This window comes from Abramis brama (assembly GCF_963993115.1).
Source record: "Abramis brama genome assembly, chromosome: 1".
NCBI classification, from domain to species: Eukaryota; Metazoa; Chordata; class Actinopteri; order Cypriniformes; family Leuciscidae; genus Abramis; species Abramis brama.
The window spans coordinates 47,391,361-47,417,020 of NC_139963.1; the positions used below are offsets into that span (position 1 = coordinate 47,391,361).

A 25,660-nucleotide genomic window follows, 5' to 3' on the forward strand; every position below is an offset into this window, starting at 1 on the left:
TGATTAGTTTTGGATAGATTATACATTTTTACTGTAATATCTGCCACCTCAAATAAGCTTTTGTTTGCCAATTTCTGCTCATATGTTCTATATATATATATATATATATATATATATATATATATATATATATATATATATGTATATTTTTGTCAAAAATAAAGTCATCAACTAAGATGTTAGCTGTTCCAATGTTGGCTTTATTCAAACTAATGAATACATATGATAAAATGTAGGCCTATAATCATTTTTTTACAAAGAAAGTGTACACTTGAAATATTGTTGAAATTGTAATTATTGTTGTAATTGTAACTTTTTTAATAAAATAGCAAAACATATTTACAGGATAGATGTAAGCAAAATCTTAAATGGTCAATATAAGTCTTCTTCTAAATATATCTTTTGTCCTTGCATTCATTCTTGTGGCTCAGTCAGTGTCACACCTGAATGAATGGCTCATTATGTAAGTCATTACGCATAATGGGTGGGACATTGTATTCTCAGGTGTAAACCACTCGTCGTTCACACCCCCCTCGCATATTGGCTTTCCAAGCAAAACCTGTCTTACACAGTTTAAATCAATGTATTGTTTTTTGTGAACGATAAAGCGACTATTTTCACATAATTTTGAAGCCAGAACTCGAAGCGACAACATCCATTAGTCAAAAGTCTTGTGGACACATATTTAGTATGAGTATGGTCTTATTTCAGCAACTTTCATTTTTAATTTTTTCAATAACCACGCATAAACATTATTCTCTTAAAAATACAAACATCTACATACATGTTGCTCACATATTATGGTAGCCCTGTTTGTGCTATATAGAGTGAATTTACACCTTTGCCATTAATATGTTTATAAATAACTGAAAAAAGCACAAATGTCAGGGCATGTCAAAACATCCCAAGGGCCCCAAACACACCTTAGACCCCTGAGGGTTAACATAACTTTTCCAGGCATGGAAATCACAATTTTAAATTTCCTTGATATTTGCAGGTTTTCCATGCCTGAAACCCTGAAAATATTTGGATAATATTGAGAGTAAAATTATTGACTGATATCAACACCTCAGCAGAAAATATGGGACAGACCCTATGAACACAATTTTACAATTTTTTTATTTTTAAAGATTAATAAACTTTCTAACTTGTTTATTGATCTGTAGTATAACAGCAATATGAGAGTGTGAGTGTTGCTGTAGATATCAGTCATGTGATCAGCCAACAGTCATGTGATCAACTGCAGCCCAATCACAGATCAACAGCACTCTTACTCATGTGATATTAATTAAATACTGGAAACATGATGAAAGTATGTCGATCCAGACTTACAGGAGTAACTTTTACTGACTATTGACTGGTAAGATCTTCAGAGAGTCAATCCAACACCAGAAGAATGGAAAGAGTGTGTCAGTGAAGGTGGTTGTGAATGTGTGTAGATGTGTGTTAGTTACAGGATCAGAGAATGACACCGTTCCTCTGTCATAGTCCAGATTAACTCTCACACACTCAAGATCCTGTTCAACAGGAAAACCAAACTCTTCACCCAGTTCATACGGATCATACTTCACACTCCAGACATCAGTGTTAAAGAAATCATCTCCCTTCCTCAGGTTTGATGCTGTAGTTACTCCAAGTCTCCACCATTCATTCTCTTTAACCTCCACATCCCAGCTGTGTGTTCCTGAGTTAAAACCCTCTGAACCCAGAACACAGGGACACCCATCAAATCTCTCTGGATTATCAGGAAGAGGTTGTTCGTCCCAGATCCATCTCACACTGGTCAGATCATCAGACAGAACGAGGAATGGATGAGCAGTGTTTGGATCCAGAATCACAGGAGCTGATGAGACACAATCAACAGAAGCTTTTATTCTGATCTTCATATAATGATCAAGAGTGAACCGAACACAGATTATTATGAATTATGACACTTGTCCTTTTGATCAAACACATCAGACATTTTCCTTTGATCACTGTCAGTGTTTTTAGTTACACACTCATTTTTATTATCAGTGTTTAATGGAATCAGCGACAAATATTAAATGTGTGATTCAAACATTTGTGTCTCATCAAGTGAAACAAATATTTTGGAAAAGTTCAAATCACAAAATTCTGTTCAGCATTGTGATGGATTTTTTAAGTAATATTTTAATTAATAATTATATATTATAATAATTTAATTAATATATATTGCTGAATCTCATGTTACAGTAACACAGGGTTTGTAATGTGAATATATTAATGGTACTAAACAATTGTTAGATTCAAATGACATCAGTGAAACAGGTTATTTCATGATGATTATAAAACCATCAACAGGAAACCATCATCACCTGATCTCATTTCACTTTAGCTTTCTTTGCTGCTGCAAATGTGTTTGACAAACACACTGTCATAGCAGCCTAAAAAAGACAAAAGATAATAAGAGTTAAGAGTCCAACTAATGGAAACACGAATCACTGTTATGGTGACTTCAAATGAAACACATTAGAGTTAAACCTCTGTTAATTCTCAATAAAAATATGGAAGTAAAATAATGTCAAATGTTTTTGAAATAAAAAGCCTATTGAATTGCACTACTTGAAAAATAAAAAATAAAAATAGGCATTGCATTAACCATGCTTGCATTTTAATGCATTGTATTTTTAGGGCTTGCATTTTTATGGCCTGAAATTCAACATGGTTGAATATTTAAGCTGTGAATATTTCAATTAAAAACATTTCAAACACCTTTTCATTATTAAAAATTCAATAATCCATATTCACCTTTCATATTTCACTTCCAAAATATTCAAACTGTTTAAAAATACAACCAATAATATTCAACAGGCAATTTTCGGGCCATTTTATTTCGCTTTGCAAAATTCGCTTCCACAAATTCAGTTGTTCAAATTCGACAGTAAATTCAACATTGACGTCCACGAACTGCAGGAAAAGCAATAGATTACCGAGCATACTCTCCATCTGCTGTTAGTCAACCACCATCAGATGGCGCAAAAGCGCTTGTTGTTGAAGAAGAAGACATTCATTCATAAAATGGAAATGATTATCTGTGTCAGTATGTGCGGAAAAGATGATAAACACACAAAAGCTGTGTGTTTATGTTTCATTCAATAACTTCATTGTTACTTTCCCTGTGTATTCTACATGTCATCAGCTTTCTCTACCATGAACAGGATTATAATCGGTTTCCCTCAATACTGCCGTGCAAAGGCAAAAGACCTTAACTTCAATTTTGGTCAAAATTAGTTATTGCTATTTTTGGAACAATGGACATCAGTTTTATCATGTGGAAAAATATCTTGAGTCAATTTTGTTCTTTTCTGCTAAAAATAAGATGTTGTTTTTGTCATAACTTCCAAAAGCAGAGGGAAAGCAAAGGCAGAAGCCCTTAACATCAGTTACGGTCTTTTAGCTTTGTTCCGCTGCACTCTAGAATGCTGGAATCAAGTTACAGTTGGAGTTAAGGCACTCTGCCTTTGTTTTACCAACGTTAAATTTTTGCCGCGTTGAAGTTACGATGTAATGTTAATGCCTATATGTAATTGAAAACAACGCGAGTGGGTTGGGGACGCCTCACGATAAGTAAGGGGAGGAGAAAACATTACCACGCAAACAAACAAACCCAGCAGATATAACTTAGATTGCAGCTTACCTTTTTTTTAACATGGTCAAACTCAAAATCCATGGAAAACGACATCCACTGAGAAGACAATCCATTGTTTAAATCCATCATGTGCCGGCTGGCTAACCTAATCTATCAAAGTGCAAGTTGTCCGGAGGTTGACATTTTAAGTGTCGCTGTAGGTAGGCTAGTAGGCAGACATCCGGTTAAACAGTTAAAATTAGGGTGACCCAAACGTCCTGTTTTCCCAGGACATGTCATGGTTTCACGTCTTGTCCTGGCCGTCGTGGCTGTTTTTTAATTTTTTTTTATAAAGTGATGAAAATGTCCTGGTTTTTGGGCCGTTAAGCATATACTTTAAATTTACTGGCGCTTATCTTTGCACACACAACATATGAAACCGGCTAATCAGCGCGTTCCTCAATCCGCAACGGCAAGCAGAGAGCACGTCAGAAAACAGAGGCCTCTGTGTGTGTGTGTGTCAAATCAAATCTTTCAAATGTAAGAAATATTTGTGAAAGGTTACTTTAACTTCTTCTTTAGTGTTTTTTTACTTAAATTAAGAACACCGATAAAGTTTTAAACCGATCCAGTACAGTAGCCTTCTCATTATTTTTTATTTTATAATATTCTATTGATGTAATATTAAGCCTTCTAAACAGAACTCACTAAATGTTATTTTAAGACTATCATTGTTATCATATAAATGTTTTTATAGAGTGATAAAAGTCAAAATGGTCAATAAATTAGAAGTTAAGGTACTTTGCCTTTGTATGAGCCATTATTGTTTTGCAGATAATGCAAAGGCAGAATGCAGTAACTTCCAAATAAGGGTCAAAGGTCAAGTTTGAGCTCAATTTTTTTTATGTAGATAAATATATTCATTATGACAACTACTTGGCAAATTTTCAGTGTCCTACCTATCATACAATTGGCTGGACAACAAAAAAACTTTAAAGTCATTTTTCTCAGTTTCACACTCTGGTGAGTTAAGGTCTTTTGCCTTTGTAGGGCAGAATACCTCTCAAGGATTCCCCTTCAGTTGGGACAAAACGCTTAACGTAGCTTAATGTAGCCTACTAATACAGTGATATGAAAGATCAATCTTGCACCTTATTGGGGAAGTAGGCTGTAGGCTACTATATAGGCTACAGGCAAGCATGGACTCAGAATATGAACTTGACGCGCAAAGTTTCATGCTGAGCGTTTCGTGATATACTGGCGATATAACGTACACCTACTGGTGATATACATATACTGATATAGCCTACTATATATAGTATGCCTACGTGTATTGCATTAGCTTAAACTGTCATAGCACCTGCATATTGTTGTCCTATTGTTAATTTAACTGTAAATCACTTTGGATAAAAGCGTCTGCTAAATGACTAAAAGTAAAATTGGCTTGACATTGGACATTCGCACATTTAGGGACCGTCTCTAAAGTTGCATACAACATTGGCATACATGTTTCTAACTTCAATAGCAAACTTAAATTTATTTGAATAAATATCAAAACTCCAAAGGGTGCGCATTATGCCTGACACTACATGAGCACTTTATAGTTGGTTTTATGACTGTAAGTCGTTCTATTCAAATGCTATCGGAGTTAGAAACGTGTATACCAAAGTCGTATACACTTTAGAGACGGTCCCTAAATGTGCGAATGTCCAACATCAAGCCATCTTTATGCCAGTCTATCACTGGGAAACGCTCAGCTTTGCGCGTTATTCTGAGTCCATCTGCTTGCCTGCGAGTTTGGTCTTTTACATCACTGTAGTCCATTAATCTACGTTAAGCGTTGTATATGTCCAGAAGTATTGAGGGAAACCCTAATAGCCTGCATGCAGCACATCGCCACAATATAAAGTTAAGGCAACTAAACAACCAAGAGAAATATATGTCAACCTCAAACATGTAATATTGGATCTGTACATCCGCATCGGGGAATAACATAATCTCGTTCACGGTAGAGAAAGATGCATGTAGGCTACACAGGAACAGTAACCGTGAAGGCACTGAATTTAACATAAAACAGCCGTCATAATAATCACAAATACACTTACATTGCTGTAAATGAGTTTTATGAATGAATGACTTGCTCTAATTTTGCTGGTCTTCGTCAACAACACGCACTTTTGCACCATCTGATGGTGAGGTCGACTAACAGCAGATGGAGAGTATGCTCGGTAATCTATTGCTTTTCCTGCAGTTCCTGGACGTCAATGTTGAATTTACTGTTGGATTTGAACCACTGAATTTGTGGAAGCGAATTTGCAAAGCGAAATAAAATGGACCGAAAATTGCCTGTTGAATATTATTGGTTGTATTTTTAAACAGTTTGAATATTTTGGAAGTGAAATATGAAAGGTGAATATGGATTATTGAATTTTTTATAATGAAAAGGTGTTTGAAATGTTTTTAATTGAAATATTCAAAGCTTAAATATTCAACCATGCTGAATTTCAGCCCATAAAAATGCAAGCCCTAAAAATACAATGCATTAAAATGCAAGCATGGTTAATGCAATGCCTATTTTTTTCAAGTAGTGCAATTCAACAGGCTTTTTATTTCAAAAACATTTGACATTATTTTACTTCCATATAAAAACTTCTGTAGACGTCTGACAGAAATAAAGTCAGTCTGGTTAGTAATAAGTGAAGCTGGTAATGATGTTTGTGGAGTTGTTTAAACCTCCTCTGCTGAGATCTTCACAGATTTAATGTCTTCTTTTCTCTTCAGTTGATTTCATCTAAGGCTGTGTCTGAAGTCAGTTGTAGCTCTTGTGTTTCTGCTCGTCTCTTTTTCTGTTCTCTTCTTTCCTTCAGTGATTCTGCTTGTTAACAGGCTTATTAAGGATGAGATGACTCCATATTTAATATACACAGACTTTGTGTCTCAGATAAGGTCCAGTTCTGGTTTATTTCTTTGCTCTTGGCTGACATGTGGCATTGCTATGGCCTGCTTGTGGCCCAGATCTGGCAAACAGGAGCGGTCCGCCCAAGGGCTGTCATTCCACACTGCATGTGGGCAAGATCAGCATTCCACAAGTGCCAGATGTGGGCCGGATCTGGGCCGTCACAATGTTGCCATGTGGGTACTAACAGAAGTGTTTGCCTATGTAGAACCAATCAAATTGTATGGAAATTATGTAATTTATAAAATGCTCCTATTCTATAAAAACTGTTGTATTCCTTTTGCTGGTGGGATTCTCTCTGAATACTGGTCTGAGATCCTCCGGTCGTGATTAAAGCATATTCTAAGGCACTGTCTGGAGTCTGTCTAGTTATTGTGCAGCAAGTTAGTTAGGGGAACAAGTTAGGGATTGTGAACTCGAAGCCAGTTGCCGACCGTAGACGCAGAGCTAGAGTATATTTATATTATTATTTTACGTCAGGCATTATTTTAAGATATTATTAATGTCGACTGTAGACGTTCAGGGACGTCGATTGTAGACGAGTTAGACTGGTCATGTGCGAAAATAAGAAAAATCTACCACAGCATCATCTGATGATCTTCATTAAGTATATTTGTTTCAAATACTTTGTTTCTGTCTGTTGTGTTTGACTTTGTAATGAATAATAATTTTCATATTTTAAGTAAGCAGGTTCTTCTGATAAACAGGTCATTATCTAAACAGACCCTCATCATTGTGTTTCTGAAACATGGAAAAATCAAGATACAAGAGGCACTTCTTCTAGAACAGGGGTGTCAAACTCAGTTCCCGGAGGGCCACTGTCCTGCAGAGTTTAGCTCCAACAACACCTGCCATGAAGTTTCTAGTAATCCTGAAGACCTTGATTAGCTGGATCAGGTGTGTTTAATTAGGGTTGAAGCTGTGGCCCTCCAGGAACTGAGTTTGACACCCCTGTTCTATAAACACTTTCAAAATGGATTCAGGATTCTTAAAAAAATAAAAAAATAAAAAAATAAATTCGTACAATAAATTCCAATATACCTTTTGATTGTTTCTAAGTGCAATTCTTAAACAATTATTGAAAAGTTCTCAAATATTTCCGTAATAATGTCTTGTGAAATATGTTCTTCTGGAATATGTTGAGAAGTTTTGATGTTCTGATTGTATGGTCCTACTCACAAGGTTGGATTGTTTAATACAAAAAATACATGAATCATCAAATGGTAAATCTAACAATATATTTCATAATATAAAGATGTGATTTTTAAGATAATTATTTTCAAAATTTTTAATTCTTCTTAAAGGGATACTTCAGGATTTAGCATTAAGCTTTGTATAAGTAGAAAACCTGTAGTATTTTCGAATTACCGTGCTTTCCACCCTCATATCCCCCTGAGACGAGAGATTTATGTATTTTTTGTCTGGAAAAAATCCTCTGATGACGCAAAAACCTTTGCGTCATCGGAGGATTTTTTGGCCAGAGGCTAAAGACTACAGCCAGTAGTAGGGGCTGTCCCGCATGTTTTCAACCCTCCCATAGAGGGTGGGATCTCACTCACAGAATGTACACATAGTGTCAGCCATCTTTTTTTGGAAGCTAGCAGGCTCTTGTTCTGTGGAGAAAGCTGAGTAGTAGGAGAAAGCTGAGTAGTAGGAGAAAGCTGAGCAGAGGTTACCATCCTCTTTTTCCCAGACATGTCCGGCCGTCGAGATCGTCCAAAATGTCTGGGATTCGGCTTTTGCTTTCTGCAGTCGCCATTCATTGTTTACATGCACACCTTTTGTTTCAATCTAACTGAATTCATTCCGATTGGTGAATTTGAATGTAGTGTTTACATGAACGCTAAACAAGTGATCGGTTGATGTGCGTTTTAACATTACTAAGAAAATTCCCGCTCCTCCGTGAGAGATACAAGACCGGTGCGTCTCACAGGTGCCGCTCATCAGTAATCACGACACCGGCGTCACGCCCTAGTCTCGTCCTGCTCGCCACTGTAAACATAATGAATAGAGACTGTAGAACGCAAAGGCCGAATCCCGGACATTTTGGGCGATCTCAAAATCCCGGGAAGACTCGTCACGGAGACTCGCTAGTAGCCTAGCCTTTTTATTTAAGCCGGTAGGCGTGGCTTGGGAGTGGCCTCCTAGGGCAGTGAAGCAAGTGCATTCTGGGAGTTGTTGTCTTTCATCCACATAAGCCAAAAATAAATTTTCTGGCTTTTCTCAGTCTAGAAAGCTCCAAATTCAAAAATAATTTCACATTTCTTCTACATAAATGACCCATTTTAAATACACATTCATCTTTCCAGAGGTGAAGTATCCCTTTAATAAGTTTTGATTTTAGAACAATCTTTAAAAAACAATCTTTTAAAGTTATTCTCAATGTTGTGAATCTGATTGCAGCTTTCTGACGAGATTATACAATTATTTAAAATGTTAAATAATTTAAAATGTAAAATTTTCTTCATGAACTTGAGAGACTGTCAATAGTCCCTCTAGTAACACATTATAATGGAAACTTTTTGAGGAACATGAAATACATATTGAAGTTCCTTTAGTTCACAATATTATATTTTAGGTTCAGTATTTTAGTCTGAAGAATTACAAATAAAGCCTCAAGTATCTTTTCACTTTTACTCTGTTGAGATTGTTCTGGACTTGAGTAGATAAAGAAAAACATTCTCGAAAAATAGTTCATATTCATTATATACCAGAACTAGTGTGATCTTCACTTACTACAAACTGAAATAATCTAGTGCTTTTGTGTCATGAAAACCCCATGCATGATTTCCAGTGTGTAACTGCACAGATCTTCTCCAGACTCACTGTTTTGGACGATGTCCTGCATCTTCTTCCAGACTCTGAACGGCAGGTTTCCCAAGTATCGTGAGACATGAATCAAAGCTCCAGAAGCCATCTGTGGATCCGGCTGTGAGATCTGGACTCTGGAAGAACATTCAGGAGTCAGAACTGCAGTGGCTTTGGATCAGAAGCAGAGAGACCAGAGACACCAGCAGATCACTAACCTTTCCATTGAGACTGAAAACTCCTGCAGAACAAACACACCATTTATCATAAAGACCTCAATCAATCAATCAATCAATCAATCAATGATGTGAAATCAGACCTTCAGAAAGCAGACGTCACTGGCTTTCATCATCTCCTCCATGTCTTTGATTGTGTGTGAAAGATCTGAGATATGTGTGTTCATCTCCTCCAGCTTCTCCTTCATCATCTGCTTTTTCTGCTCCTCTTCCTCTCTCAGTGCAGTGATTGTAGCTTCTTCTTCATCTCTGAGAAACTGATGAAGTTTCTCAAACTGCTGTTTAATCTGACACTCTGTGCGCTCAGCTTGAGACTGAAATCACATCACATTCACTTAAATCATCTCAAAGACGCAACTGATTCTGGAGCGGCATGAAGAGTGAGTGGGGAAATGTGGGTTAGTTAACTTTCTGAAGTACTAGTAATGTGTTTTGTCAGTAGTGTGAAAATACACATGAATTGTGTGTGTGTGTGTGTGTGTGTGTGTGTGTGTGTGTGTGTGTGTGTGTTCCAGCCAACATAGCAAAATTGTATTATGTCAGACAAATCAGTTCAGCTGTTCTAATCAAACATGTAAATATGTCAAAAGAATCAATCCTCACCTTGATGTGTTGAACTGTTTCCTCAAACTCTCCTTTAATGTTTCCATTGTGTTTCAGTTTCTCTTGTAAGGACTTCAGTGCTGTATTGAGCTCCTCCTGGAATTTAAAGAGAAAATCTATAAGACACATATATGATATGTGTCTTATAGATATGTAATATAATTACAGAGATATTTTTATGTAATACATAAAATTAAAGGAATAGTTCACCCATTAAAAATTCTGTCATTAATTACTCACCCTGATGTCGTTCCAAACCCGTAAAGGTGATGATACACGGGGCAACTTTTTTGAGCGGTGTTGTCGAGTGATTGTTGCTTGGGCACTTTCCCATTGGGCAACAAATTTCTATCTGGATCCTTTAGATCGGTCGTAGGACCTGTGTCTCACCTGTGTCTCACCTGGTTGCACGTTGACTGCAGCATTGCTCAAAAAGTTGCCCGGTGTATCATCACCAAAAGACTTTCGTTCATCTTCGGAAGACAAATGAAGATCTTTTTTATGAAATCTGAGAGATTTCTGTTCCTCCATTGACAGTGACGCAACTACTACTTTGAAACATCAAAAAGTTCATAAAGAGATCGTAAAACTAATCTAAATGAATTGAGTGGTTTAGTCCAACATTTTTTAAAGAGACTCAATTTCTTTATATCAGTGGTTCCAAACCTTGTGTACAGGAGACCCCTATTTTAACATGAAAAATCTTTAATGAAATGTGGTCTGAGTTTCACAAACATAGAGACTGAATGAAAATGTAAATCTACTGTCTGTCAGTAGGTGGCGCTTATAGAACAGCAGAAATATTAATATATATACAGTATATATATATATATATAATATAAATATAATATAATATAATAGCAGAAATTCCCCGGTAACAACTGTAAACAAAGCAGCTGCCTACATGAAGGGAAGATGAAAAGAAAATGAATGAATGAATGAATGAATGAATGAATGAATGAATGAATGAATGAATGAATTCAAAAAAACTTTTCTCAAGACAGTAAGTTCTTCAGAGATAGATTCATAGAATTCATTCATACAAAATATTATATAATTTCCCTCGGCACTCCAGTTGAAAAGGTTGTAAAACCTCTCACTTCTTTCTGTCATTTTTTCAAACAAAACTAAAGCTACGCTGCATGTTGTGTCTTAGTGAGGCTGTTGCTTACTTTGCTTAATACTGGACAGTATTTACTATGGGTTTTTTAACCCTGGCAATCAAAATATTAATATTAATATTTATTATTTAAAATATTAAACCGTAATACTAATCATCAGAAATTGCATCGTGGTTTATCGTCAAACTGGTAACCATTTCATCCCTAACCCTCAAACTAAAGTGAGCTTGGCGACCCCTCATAAATTGACCCCAAGGTTGGCAAACACTGCTTTATATGATAACGTTAACATAAACATTCATCAACTCACACATCAGTTGTGGTAAACAGAAGTTAAAGCATGTTCGCTTGACATGCGAGAACCAATGAGGTTCATTCTCATGTGTTACGCAGCACGTTTGAGCTTCAGCAAGAGGTTTATTCTCGCAGGTCAAGCAGGATCGGTTGAGCGTATGTTTATGTGAATAAAAGCCTAAATGAAATCTGTTCATCATATAAAGTGATTGACACTCTGAAAATGTTGGACTCAAACCGTTAAATTCATATAGATTAGTTTTAAGATCTCTATGAACTGAAGTGTCAGTGGTAGTTGCGTAGCTGTCAATGGAGGGACAAAAATCTCTCAGATTTCATCAAAAAGATCTTAATTTGTGTTCTGAAGATGAACGAAAGTATTGCGGGTTTGAAACGACATGAGGGTGAGTAATAAATAACAGAATTTTAATTGGGTGCACTATGCCTTTAAGTGTTTATCCTTATATTTAAATCCGTCTTACCTTATATGATGAAACCATTTCACCGATGGGTCTGAATTTATGATTGTCGTGTTTCTGTGAATTAATACACACGACACACACAGGCTGTTTGTCCTCCAGACAGAAGAGTTTGAGTTTCTCACTGTGTAAACTGCAGATCTCCTCAGACCCTGATGAACGCCTCTCATTTCTCTCCTTCAGGAACGACTCACACAAGTTCTTTAACACAAGATTATTTGAAGGCTCATGTCTTGACAATCTCCTGCAGACAGGACACTCCTGAGTTTTCTTGGTTCTCCAGAACTGTTGAAGACACTCTTTACAGAAACTGTGACTACATGATAAAACAACAGGAGCCTTGAAGATTTCTTGACACACGGGACAAGAAAAATCATCTTCAGACAGTGAAGCCATTTTCTCTGTTTGAGCTCCAGCAATCTGAACTTTACTTTTACTTTCTGAATCAAGGTTTTAAAATGAATTAACCACAACTCACAAAGATCTGCTGTCTGTTTAGAAACAAATGTTTCAAATCCTTCTTAGTTCTTCCTCATAGTTCTTCATCATTTGCTGATTCTTCATTGCTTTTGTCAAGACATTAAAGTCAGTATGACAGAGCAGAAATAACAAGTCAGTCTCTTTCTGGTAAGAGGGTGGAGTTTCTGATCTCGTGGGTGTTGTTCATAATCTTTCCCTCACACACTGTGGCCTCATTGCATCGCACTTGGCACTCTGACTGCAATTGCTATGTCTGAAGTAAAACATGCCCCCTAATTGGCATATGGATGACAAAATATAAGTGTGAAAATAAACAAATATAAATGCATTTTATTATTATCAGTATACGTCAGGGATGGGCAGCTTTGTTCCTGGAGCGCCACTGAAGCTTTCTAGTTAATCTGAAGACTTTGATTTGCTGGTTCAGGTGTGTTTGATTTAGAGTTGGAGCTGAACTTTATGGAATGTCATAACTGCCTAAATAATACTGTAAATAAATATACAAAGAATAAAAAATAAATGTAGTTATACAACTCAAGACCCAAGTATCAAACGTGAAGCGCAAGTAACTTTGTGGGCGAATCTTGGGTGCTGTTGCTATTATACCAGCGGGATAAATGACTCTTGCGCTCGACGCAAATCTAAAATGGGTTGGTCTTAAGTATAGCTACATTACTCATACGTGTGGTTTGGGCGTAACGTGCAATAAACAATTCAGAGCGTCATCTCACATTCCCTTCAAAAGCAGGCGTGCTTGTTCCATGGCGGATGGCTATTATAACGGCGGATTTGCCAGGCGCACACCAGGAGCAGTTCACAGCCAAGGAGACCAACGCTCTCGTCAGGGCTGTAGAACACAGAGAAGTTGTATGGGGATGGAGAAACCCACACAAATTAGCTTCGGTTAACCCTCTGAGGTCGGCAATCACGCCGGCGTGATCTGCTCGCTTTTTTCCTTATCAGTGCAAAGGAGACTCCAAAATAATCTGTTGATTTTGATTTTACATACTTGTGTTAAACATCAATCGATCCTGTTAAGTGTGTATTATTTTTGTGTATACTCACAATAAAAACAAAGTGTTGTGCTTTTTGCCAAATAAAGAAAAATAAACGTGATGCGAGTTCTGCTTTCTCTCTGTCAGTTAAGTCCATTCTGAAACGCGTCCGAAAATGAACCATAACTCAGTGAATACTCAGTCAAACAATCACACAGGCACACAGGCATGAAGCTTGAATTCTCTTCTTTTAAATGAAGTATTTTTTATAAAAAACAAATATTCTCAGTTTATGCAATCTGTATGAAAAGAGAGAGATGTCAGTCATTCTCATCTCAGCTGATTATTTTTTATTTGACCCCGCCCACGGAGAGCGAGCGCTATTCAAATGCAAATGACTGAGGCAATCCAAGCAAACCTGTGAACGCCCCCATATCAGCTCGAGAAAACACATAAAGCTTATTCAGATCATTGTACTTGTTTACAAAGTCTCGCGGCGCTGTAAGGAATAATACTATCGTAATAATAATAATGGAAAATGTACCTCAGAAGTGCTGGTATTTCGAGGACAACGGATCCTGAGCTATGGAATACTGTAGTAAGTTTTTTTTTCATTCTCAAGTGAATCGCCGTACGTTTCTGTGTGTGAATGAATGAACGGCAGAGAAGCGCGCTGTTTACCACAACTGGCAAAAAGACGGTTTAAATTTGAATTGCGTTTCTGTGTGTGAATGAATGTTTCGCTTTTAACAAACTGTATTGCTATAAAATTCGACTGAAATATGTTGAAATAAAATTTATTTGTATAAGCCACATATTAAACTGCAAATTAACATTTATATTTCTTATAATAAAAACGAAAGACCTATGTTACAGACATATGAAAGACAACATTTCATTGATTAGTTTTGGATAGATTATACATTTTTACTGTAAAATATCTGCCACCTCAAATAAGTTTTTGTTTGCCAATTTCTGCTCATATGTTCTATATATATATATATATATACACTCACCTAAAGGATTATTAGGAACACCCGTTCAATTTCTCATTAATGCAATTATCTAATCAACCAATCACATGGCAGTTGCTTCAATGCATTTAGGGGTGTGGTCCTGGTCAAGACAATCTCCTGAACTCCAAACTGAATGTCAGAATGGGAAAGAAAGGTGATTTAAGCAATTTTGAGCGTGGCATGGTTGTTGGTGCCAGACGGGCCGGTCTGAGTATTTCACAATCTGCTCAGTTACTGGGATTTTCACGCACAACCATTTCTAGGGTTTACAAAGAATGGTGTGAAAAGGGAAAAACATCCAGTATGCGGCAGTCCTGTGGGCGAAAATGCCTTGTTGATGCTAGAGGTCAGAGGAGAATGGGCCGACTGATTCAAGCTGATAGAAGAGCAACTTTGACTGAAATAACCACTCGTTACAACCGAGGTATGCAGCAAAGCATTTGTGAAGCCACAACACGCACAACCTTGAGGCGGATGGGCTACAACAGCAGAAGACCCCACCGGGTACCACTCATCTCCACTACAAATAGGAAAAAGAGGCTACAATTTGCACGAGCTCACCAAAATTGAACAGTTGAAGACTGAAAAAATGTTGCCTGGTCTGATGAGTCTCGATTTCTGTTGAGACATTCAGATGGTAGAGTCAGAATTTGGCATAAACAGAATGAGAACATGGATCCATCATGCCTTGTTACCACTGTGCAGGCTTGGTGGTGGTTGTGTAATGGTGTGGGGGATGTTTTCTTGGCACACTTTAGGCCCCTTAGTGCCAATTGGGCATTGTTTAAATGCCACGGCCTACCTGAGCATTGTTTCTGACCATGTCCATCCCTTTATGACCACCATGTACCCATCCTCTGATGGCTACTTCCAGCAGGATAATGCACCATGTCACAAAGCTCGAATCATTTCAAATTGGTTTCTTGAACATGACAATGAGTTCACTGTACTAAAATGGCCCCCACAGTCACCAGATCTCAACCCAATAGAGCATCTTTGGGATGTGGTGGAACGGGAGCTTCGTGCCCTGGATGTGCATCCCACAAATCTCCATCAACTGCAAGATGCTATCCTATCAATATGGGCCAACATTTCTAAAGAATGCTTTCAGCACCTTGTTGAATCAATGCCACGTAGAATTAAGGCAGTTCTGAAGGCGAAAGGGGGTCAAACACAGTATTAGTATGGTGTTCCTAATAATCCTTTAGGTGAGTGTATATATATATAAAATACTATTTTTGTCAAAAATAAAGGCATCAACTAAGATGTTAGCTGTTCCAATGTTGGCTTTATTCAAACTAATGAATACATATGATAAAATGTAGGCCTATAATCATTTTTTACAAAGAAAGTGTACACTTGAATTGTTGAAATTGTAATTATTGTTGTAATTGTAACCTTTTTAATAAAATAGCAAAACATATTTACAAGATAGATGTAAGCAAAATCTTAAATGGTCAATATAAGTCTTCTTCTAAATATATCTTTTGTCCTTGCATTCATTCTTGTGGCTCAGTCAGTGTCACACCTGAATGAATGGCTCATTATGCAAGTCATTACGCATAATGGGTGGGACATTGTATTCTCAGGTGTAAACCACTCCTCGTTCATGCCCCCCTGGCATATTTGCTTTCCAAGCAAAACCTGTCTTACACAGTTTAAATCAATGTATTGTTTTTTTGTGAACGATAAAACAAGACTATTTTCACATAATTTTGAAGCCAGAACTCGAAGCGACAACATCCATTAGTCAAAAGTCTTATTGACACATATTTAGTATGTGTTTTGTGGTCTTATTTCAGCAACTTTCATTTTTATTTTTTTCAATAACCACGCATAAACATTATTCTCTTAAAAATACAAACATCTACATACATGTTGCTCACATATTATGGTAGCCCTGTTTGTGTTATATAGAGTGAATTTACACCTTTGCCATTAATATGTTTATAAATAACTGAAAAAAGCACAAATGTCAGGGCATGTCAAAACATCCCAAGGGCCCCAAAAACACCTTAGACCCCTGAGAGTTAAACAGGCGTATGATAATTTGGGTAAATGTGTAAGCTAGATTTATGCCTATTCTTTCACATCTTCATGGACACCACAATGATTTCCCTCGTGTGGAATATTTTTCCTTGTAATTATGTATGGTTTGCAAAAATGGCAACTGTTGCGTCTGTGTAGATGAGAGAAGAAAAGTGTATGCATGTGTTGTGCACACGCTACATCATGGCCAAGCATGCACCCTTAAAATAGCATCTGAATAACGCGCCACTGACTTTAGACTAGGTTTTTCCTGGTCTGTGGCAGAATTGTTTTCTGGAACTGCAAAATAGCACCAGGGAACGTTTGCGCCGGAACACGCCTCCTCTTTTCGCTGAACCGCCTCCGGGAGCGCAAGTTCATTCCCTAATTTACCGTGAGTCTGTGGAGGGAAAAGTCCGCTGTGCGTCGGGTGCAATATAGGAATGATACATGCGTTGGTGTACAAAGTCAATAGCGCTGGGTGCAAGATAGGGCTCTTTGTGTTTTATTGCACTTTATGGGGCTGTTTACACCTGGCCACTTCATGCGTTTTCTGTAATCGGATAGCTATCCGATCGTGAAAAGACCAGGTGTAAATGCCCTCCGAAACACATTCGAGATGGATTTGAATCCGATCGCTCAAACCACTTCAAGAGGTGGTCTGGGCCGTATTCCAGACGAAACTAGACAAGTGTAAATGCATCTGGTTGAAGCAATACTTCCAAGGGTGTTGGCGTAACATCATCAGATGCCGGCAAGGGTAAGTGACTTGCATTGCTAACTTGTTTGCCCGGTCTGTAGCACAGTTCACAGTTGTAAGCTCCAATGATCAAACTCAAACATATACATGAATCTCATTAGTCTCTCTTCACAAAACAACACTGTTTTAATTGTTGTTTCAGTGAGATTCATATGTGATATCATTTGAAACATTAACTAAACATTAACTATATTAACTAAACTTTTAAGATGTAAATTAATTATTTAAAACAGAACATAACATATTTTAGTTTTAAAAGACCTTACACAGCAAACCCCCCCAGTTTTAAATTAACAGCCCTGAGTCCATAAAGGCTGCTTAGAAAAGCAGGGATTAAACTCCAACACCTGACTTGAATGAACCTAACAAATAATTTTGGGCTACAGCGGTTTCATAAAAGGTAATTGAAGTTCACGCAATCCCACTAATTTGATCCAGGTTTATCTAGTCTGGATAATTGCGTGTGCACGCGGTTCTTGATCAGCCCTAAAGGTCGAGCGTGGATCAAATCGATCCACCATCAAACAGCATATTGATGTTTTATGCGTTTGAGACATGGTGTTTTCCTCAGTGCAAAACTCACATTTCACAGTATATTCTCCATCTGCAAATGCTAGAAAGTCGTGAAAATATTTCCATTTTGCTGCTAAACTTCACATTGAGTAAGCACTGCTGCACGCATGCGTGCTAAATAGGAGCGCAATAGGCTAATTCCTTATACTGTGTATGGCTAATTCTGACTAAAATATACATTTTTCTTGGAAAATTAATATGTGATACTTTATAACACCAGAAATATCTTGTGATATTTAAAAAAAACTATAATAATTTATCTTTAGGATGTTGGTTGCAGTGAACTTATACTCATAGCCTGTATTTTAGCCTACTTAAAATAAAAAATAAAAAATAAAAAATAAAAATTGAACAGAAGTAATTCAGGGAACACATTTTTGAGAAACCAAATATAATAAAGATACAAAATGTGGGTATAGGACCTATGCTACTTAATAAAGATGAGTTATACTTATTTAGAAAAGCTACTGAGAATTACAGATTTTAAAACAATCTTTTTTGTTTCTTTCATTTTTTGGAGAAAGCAAGAATCCCCAGTTTTACATGATTGGTTAGATTTAGTTTATACATGAAATTAAGAGCAAAAGTTGGCTATACATTTTGAAAAGATATGGGCAACTCTAAAATTAAAGAATATTCAAAGGAATACATATTATATTAATTACTTTTTATATATAACCCCCTCCTTTTAATTCTAGTTATTTGTTATTTTATTTATTTACTTATTTAATATTGTTATTATTTGATAGTTAAATAATATTAATTGAAACACTTATTAGGAATTATGTTTCATTATAAAAGTTTGATATACATATGTGAATATTAAATTTGTATTATTATTTATATATTTTTTTGTCTTTTTCCCCTTTTTTCATATGTAAAAGTGTCTAACTATGTACTTATTGGTTATTGTTCTAATTGTGTGGTTTTTTTATGTGTTGGTGGGTATTATCACAAAAGGGAAAAAACAAAGCAAAAAGGTAGAAGGAAAAGGTATTATTATGATAGCAATAACTGTGAAGGGACTACTGTAATGGGGTAATCAAATGATGTTTAACGTAGTTCGGGAGGAACACATCAAAATAAGCTACTCTATTGCCACCTGCTGTCTACAATCAGTAATCACAAATACTCTAGTAACATCAGCTGTCTACAATCAGTAATCAACAAATACTCTAGTATCACCAGCTGTCGACAATCAGTAATCAACATATCTACCCAATCAGCACGAAGGCAAAGCATATATAATCAGAGTCAAACTCACCTAAGGATATTCTACAGTCTTCAGAACAGGTTTCACCTAACAGCCGCCAAGTCAGAGATTGAACTCTTCTCGTCCAGTGATGAATCTCTCTACTCTCAGGACTCTGCATCAATTCCAGCCACCCCAAAAAGCGACATTACACCACCAGGTGCCGTCACCGAGTCTCCAGCTTCAGTGCGCGGTCGCCAGCCAATCTGCACCGCTATCCATATTCCAGAACAACAAAGACAGCGCTCACCTCCACCAACGAGACGCACACCTTCTTCCTCATCCTCATCATCCTCCTACTCACTGGCCCAGCCAACAATTTCTGCAATCGGGAAATGTACAGTGTTAGGTCTAAGGCAAGCTTTGACCAACGCGGACGTCCATTACCCTAGACGGATGAATAAAGCCGAATTATACCAATTATACACTAACCTACAGTCAACGTGCACCCCCTTTAAACCCTCATCTCCCTATAAGGTCTCAAATAAAGTGACAAACAAAATCAACAAAGGTAAAACACCACGTACCTCCCAAATCCAGTATTTCTCCACAGCGAGACCGGACCACCGTCGATCATCAGGTAGGGGCAGTGTGCCTTCAGCAAGCCTGGGACGGGCCCCAGATTCCACCGCTGCTAGACCGTTACTCTCTCCGCCTTCTGCTCAGCATCACTCATTACCGGTCACTTACATCGACCGTCTTCCCTCTAGTGTGAAGTTGCCCCCGCTAGCGGGGCAGGCGCAACCTGTTGTTACCATCCCAAATTCTCTCCATCATTCATGGCCCGCGGCTCCTGACGTGAGGTTGTCTCCGCAAGAATCGCGGGCCCTGACAACTCTACCCCGGACCAACGTCGGCCCCGGATTGTCTCCCCCAAAACACGCTTCCTCAGGCAAAATCATCATTTTCTCTGTTTACAGCAACTCAGATGCCCATACCTCCAAACGCCATCGCTTTGGAACCGCCCCCTGTCGCCAGCAACATCCGAGCGCCGATTCTATCAGGTGCGGATATTGACCTATCATCTCTCCTTTCTCTGTTTCCCCCATCCGATTCAAATCGCCAGATCGATTGCGGTGACTTCTCAGTTACCCTAAAAAATCCAGACAACACATCATCCCGAATCCTGTCATTTTCAGAATTTTGCATCGCATTTGCCAGATATACAGAGGTTGTCTGCGCCGTTTTTCCCCATAGGAGGCGCGAGCTCAATGACTATCTCGCGATAGTGGCAGAGCTCGCTTTATCCTATGGGGGATCACATTTTTACACGTACCACAAGCTGTTTGCAGCTGAATGCGCCGTCCGAATCATCCAATGGAACCAGTGCCCATACTGGGGTGCGCTGGACACGGATCTCCACAATAAAATCTTCTTGGGTGTTCAGAATATTTCCTGTGCAGTCTGTAGGTCACTCGTCCATTCCACCACGTCTTGCCCTCAAGTCCATCAATTCCTCCAATTCCAGTTCCTAACCAAGAAATATTAACTAGTTACGCTCCACGGCCAGCTACTACAAACTTCGACTCCTCCGGAAGAGCCTAAGCCTTTTCCACAAGACGTCAGGTCTGCAACCATTTCAATTCAGGCAGCTGCTCAAGACAACGCTGTCGGTATCTGCACATTTGCAATTATTGTGGCGGCACTCATGCCTGCACCATATGCCTTGTAAAGAAACACCAATAAAAATGCAAAAAATTACTTGTCGACTCCCATGAATATTTTACGTTTGTCATCAGAATTGTCCCAGCACCCTGATTTACCAAATATTTGCTGTCCGGCCTCGAGCATGGTTTCGAACCAGGTCTCGAAAGCATACCCTCACAAAATTTGATTTGCGATAATCTCCAATCCGCGCTCATAGAACCCGAAATAGTAGACAACTTGATTAATAAGGAAGTTAGTTCAGGTTTCATGATCGGACCTTTCGATACCCCCCTTTCGAACACTTTCGCATCAGCCCTGTTGGAGTGGCTACAAGGAAATTCTCTGGTAAAAAATGCTTAATAATTGACCTCTCAGCCCCACATAATTCGACGTTTCCAAGCGTAAACAGCCTCATCCCGCTAGACAAATATTCTCTTCACTACCACGACATTGACCAAGCAATTTCATTAATAAAAAACGGTGGTCGTGGCGCTTGGCTCGCCAAATTCGACATTACTTCGGCTTTCAAAGTGATGCCCATCCACCCAGATTAGTGGCAATTATTCGTCGTCCGATGGCACGAAAAATATTATTTTGCTGTCCACCTAACTTCAAATCAGAAAGATTTTTGACATGCTATCAGAAGCAATTTGCTGGATTCTTTCAAACAACTACGCAATTTCCTACCTTATTCACCTGCTCAATGATTTCTTAATCATTTTGCCTCCTGATGCCATCCCAGCAGTGCATCTCACTACAGTTCAAAAAGTTTTTTCCGAGCTAGGTGTCCCAATCGCCCAGGAAAAAAACAGCGGCCCTGACACGTCCATTGAATTTCTGGGCATCAACCTGGACACCGTTAAATTCCAGGCTTCTTTACCCAAAGAGAAAATTGACAGAATAATTCTGGTCTCATCCACGTTATTAGACAGCCCAAAGTGCTCTAAGCTCGAACTCCTTTCTCCTTTCTCTGCTCGGCCACCTAAATTTCGCAATGTGCATAATCCAGCAAGGCCGCCCTTTCATCTCACATTTTCTCTCCCTCGCATCCTCCGTTGCCGCGTTAGGAGACCAAATATCTCTAACCAGTCCATGCCGTGAGGAGCTAAAGTTATGGATTACCTTCCTTAAACAGTGGAACGGATTATCTTTCTTCTAAAATACTTTAGTGTCCCTCCCAACCGATATCCAACTCTACACCGATGCAGCCCCCTCCATTGGGTTCTGGGGTTTTTACCAAGGCCGTTGGTTTGCATCCACCTGGCCACCACACCTTCTAGACACGACCCATTTCTCAGCCTCTTCAGCGTTGTTTGAACTTTACCCTCTCGTCGCAGCAACTTTTTTATGGGGTAAAGAATGGTCCACAAACAACATCGTTTACTGCGACAATGAAGCAACCGTGCATTGCATTAATAAAACCTGCTCTCACGCACATGCTATGATGCCACTATTAAGACGCCTCATTTGGATCGCAGCTTGCGACCAATTTATTATAACAGCTAAACATGTACCAGGATCAAAAAATCGAATTGCTGACTATCTCTCACGCTTTGCTTTCCAGAAATTCAGACAGCTGGCTCCAGAAGCAGACCCCAACCCAACGCCAGTACCTCACTATTCAGAATTGATCTTCCCATAAACCACTCCTTGAGACCACTTCTCGACGCCTCTCTTGATTCTATTTTCCAAGCCAAACCAACCAGTCATGCGCTTTTGGTTTTAAAAACCTGGCATCCCAGCTGAACACCTTTCAGGTCACTCTTTTTGCATAGGTGCTGCAACCACAGCCGCCCAAAAAGGACTCTCACAGCAACAGATTGAAGCTCTTGGTCATTGGTCATCCGAAGCTTTCAAAGCTACATAAGATCTAACCGCTTCCACATCAAAAAAGCGCGCCAAACCCTTAACAGCTAAACCAACTCTAACTTATTTGATTGCCGGCGGAGCTTACCCATTCGATCGCAGTGAGTATTGAACTCCCATCGGATGGTGCGAGAGCCCTCCCAATCGGCAATAGCTAAACATCTTCATGTCTACATCAGTGGGGGCTTACCCGTCCGATCGCAGTGAGTATTGAACTCCCGTCGGACGCTGCAAAAGCCCTCCCAATATAAATCGTCCACCTCATCGCCCGCCGAGCCAGTGTCTCCGGACAAGATGGCCGCCACAGCCACCGAGCCAGTGTCTCCGGACGAGATGGCCGCTGCCACGTCGCCTGAGCCCTCAGCAGAGATGGCCGCCGACACGCCTGAACCTGAGCCCTCAGCAGAGATGGTCGCCGATATGCCTGAACCTAAGCCCTCAGCAGAGATAGCCGCTGCCACGGTGTCTGTTCCTGAGTCTGTGTCTGTTCCTGAGCCAGTGTCTGTTCCTGAGCCAGTGTCTGTTCCTTTCCCTGAGCCGGTGTCTGTTCCTGTCCCTGAGCCGGTGTCTGTTCCTGTCCCTAAGCCGGTGTCTGTTCCTGTCCCTGAGCCGGTGTCTGGTCCTGAGCCGGCGTCTGTTCCTGTTCCTGAACCGGTGTCTGTTCCTGATCCTGAGCCAGTGTCTGTTCCTGTTCCTGAGCCGGTGTCTGTTCCTGTGCCAAGGCCGCCTGCAGAGTCGTCTCCTCCCTGGTCGCCTGCACTGCCTGCTCCTCCCTGGTCGCCTACACTGCCTGCTCCTCCCTGGTCGCCTACACTGCCTGCTCCGCCCTGGTCGCCTGCACAGCCTGATCCGCCCTGGCCTCCCGTCTTGCCGCAGTCTCCAGGTCCTCTTCCACTTCACGGGCCTGGCCCTCTATCCCGCCCCCGGGTCCTCCTCTGCTCCACCACCCTCCTGGACTGTTTTTCTGAGCATCTGGAATCCGCTCCTAAAAGGGGGGGCTATATAACGGTCACCAGCTGGAGTGCCCTTGAGAGCCACTAGTTTCATGCTACTAGTACTTATTTTTTAGATACTAGTATATATTCCATTAGGTTAGCCTGGCAAGCCAGACCTACATCAAGATGTTGGGTCTGGCAACTCACCATAGACACGGCTCAATCCGAGGGGCGGGATAAACGGCTGTCTTTCAAATTCCCTCTGCACGCAATAGGACAGCACTTCACCCAACCAGAGCGTTTTCCCAACAGCGGAGCTAGTTGATAGATTCAACTTTTGCCATATCTGGCCGGCAAAACTACGAACACATCTTCCTTTTCTTTTAAATGACTTAAGTGCTGTTCTATGCTCTTTTCTCAAAGAAAAACCTAACTCCAAGTCCTCCAGAGTCGCGGACAAAGACGATTCGAAAGATGTTCGCCAGCAGCAGCCATCATTCTTTGTTTACAAGTGGCAGGGAACCGTCGCAACTCTGTCGTCATTATGTTAAGCCCGCCCCGCCTACTCTATACACGACGTGATTGGCCTGACCCAATTTAGGTTTTTGCAGCTGGAAAGTCAATGGAGAGTTGCTAGACTGCCCTGGCTGCAAAATACATTTGGCTGCCGCTAGGGTGCGTCTAGATTTCTAGGCTACCATTAGGTACTAGTACTTATTAATTTGCTACTAGTGCTTAGTATTTATTCTTCAGGTACTAATGCCTTTTTAAAGATACTAAAAGGTAAAGATACTTCTTATTCCAATAGTTTCTATTTAATTAAACGTGTTAAGAAAAATTAAAACTAGTTTGTTGTTACTAGTAACTTTTTAGAACAAAGACATCAAGAACTTAATATAGGTACTAGTACTTTTTAAATTTACATTTCTTCTTAGTATTCTGATGTCATGTGTGGGTGTAATAAAGTGAACAAAAAAGGATTGGAGAAACAAAAACAATCTTTAATAAACCCAAAACAGAAAACTAAGGAGAATAACCTCAACCACATGGACAATAACCTCAAGCAATAATAACTCAACCACATTGACGATACCGGACAGAGAACTAGAGAAAATCAGGGCTTAAATACATGGGGAGACATAATGATTGACAGATGAACGTAATCAGTGTGTATTATATACAATTATAAAGACAAACTTTTTGAAAATAACAAAGAAATCGTGCAATCCCACATTTGTTAATTTATACAAGGTATCATTAAAATTTGTTCTGAAACTGTCAAAAAAAACCTGTCTGAAACTGTCAAACTTAAAGATTTCAGTGATTCTCATGAATCACTAAACAAATTATCATTTAACCTCTATAACTGAAATAATTATTCATTTACAACAAATATTGAAAATGTGCATGTTATACTATTATACAATTTTCATGTGAAAATTAACAAAGTGACACACTTCACTGAAATAATTGGGTAAATGGCGATTAAACCAAAATGGGCGGGGATTAGCAACACATCAGTGTTTCTCATTGGTCATGATCTATTATAACAGTTGATTAAGTATTGTGTAATGAATAAAAATGTATAAACCATAACTTTTTCCATATTTTTTTCAGGCAATTACAATTTTAAAATTCCCTGATATTTGCAGCTTTTCCATGTTTGAAGTCCTGAAAATATCTGGATATATTGAGACTAAAATTTGTGATTTGATATTAACTTCACCTCAGCAGACAAGATGCTATGAACACAATGATTTTACAAATTTATTAATCTTAGATGAATGAGCTTTCTAACTACTTGTTTATTGATCTGTTGTATAACAGCAATATGAGAGTGAGTGTTGCTGTAGTGCTGGAAATCAGTCATGTGATCAGCCATCAGTCATGTGATCAGCTGCAGCCCAATCACAGAACAACTGCACTCTTACTCATGTTATATGAATTAAATATTGGAAACATTATGAAAGCAGACTTACAGACGTAACTTTTACTTACTATTGACCGGTAAGATCTTCAGAG

The 25,660-nt window shown here is 38.9% G+C and overlaps 2 protein-coding genes across 3 annotated transcripts in view; both read right to left on the reverse strand.

Annotated features, from left to right (window-relative positions):
* Positions 1-25,660, reverse strand: part of LOC311079747 (zinc-binding protein A33-like) — a 270,005-nt gene that overhangs the window by 220,884 nt on the left and 23,461 nt on the right. The window lies entirely within an intron of this gene.
* LOC311079906 (E3 ubiquitin-protein ligase TRIM39-like) lies at positions 182-12,679 on the reverse strand. Of its 2 annotated transcripts, none has more exons than XM_084109627.1 (6): positions 12,090-12,679; positions 10,193-10,288; positions 9,673-9,903; positions 9,572-9,594; positions 9,372-9,490; positions 182-1,843 (listed from the first exon to the last, which is right to left on the reverse strand). In XM_084109627.1, the coding sequence occupies exons 1-6, from the start codon at positions 12,480-12,482 to the stop codon at positions 1,344-1,346; spliced, it is 1,362 nt and encodes a 453-aa protein (XP_083965753.1). In that variant the 5' UTR covers positions 12,483-12,679; the 3' UTR covers positions 182-1,343. The 2 variants fall into 2 exon arrangements, with proteins under 2 accessions (XP_083965753.1, XP_083965754.1); XM_084109628.1 differs by having other exon boundaries at positions 188-1,843; positions 10,193-10,334; positions 12,090-12,395.

Coding starts and splice junctions, on each gene's coding strand:
- LOC311079906 (XM_084109627.1), bottom strand. CDS start 12,482: ATGGCTTCACTGTCTGAAGATGATTTTTCTTGTCCCGTGTGTCAAGAA. Junction 10,289..12,089: donor AAATGGTTTCATCATATAAG/GTAAGACGGATT, acceptor TTTAAATTCCAG/GAGGAGCTCAATACAGCACT. Junction 1,844..9,371: donor GCAGGACATCGTCCAAAACA/GTGAGTCTGGAG, acceptor GTGTCTCATCAG/CTCCTGTGATTCTGGATCCA.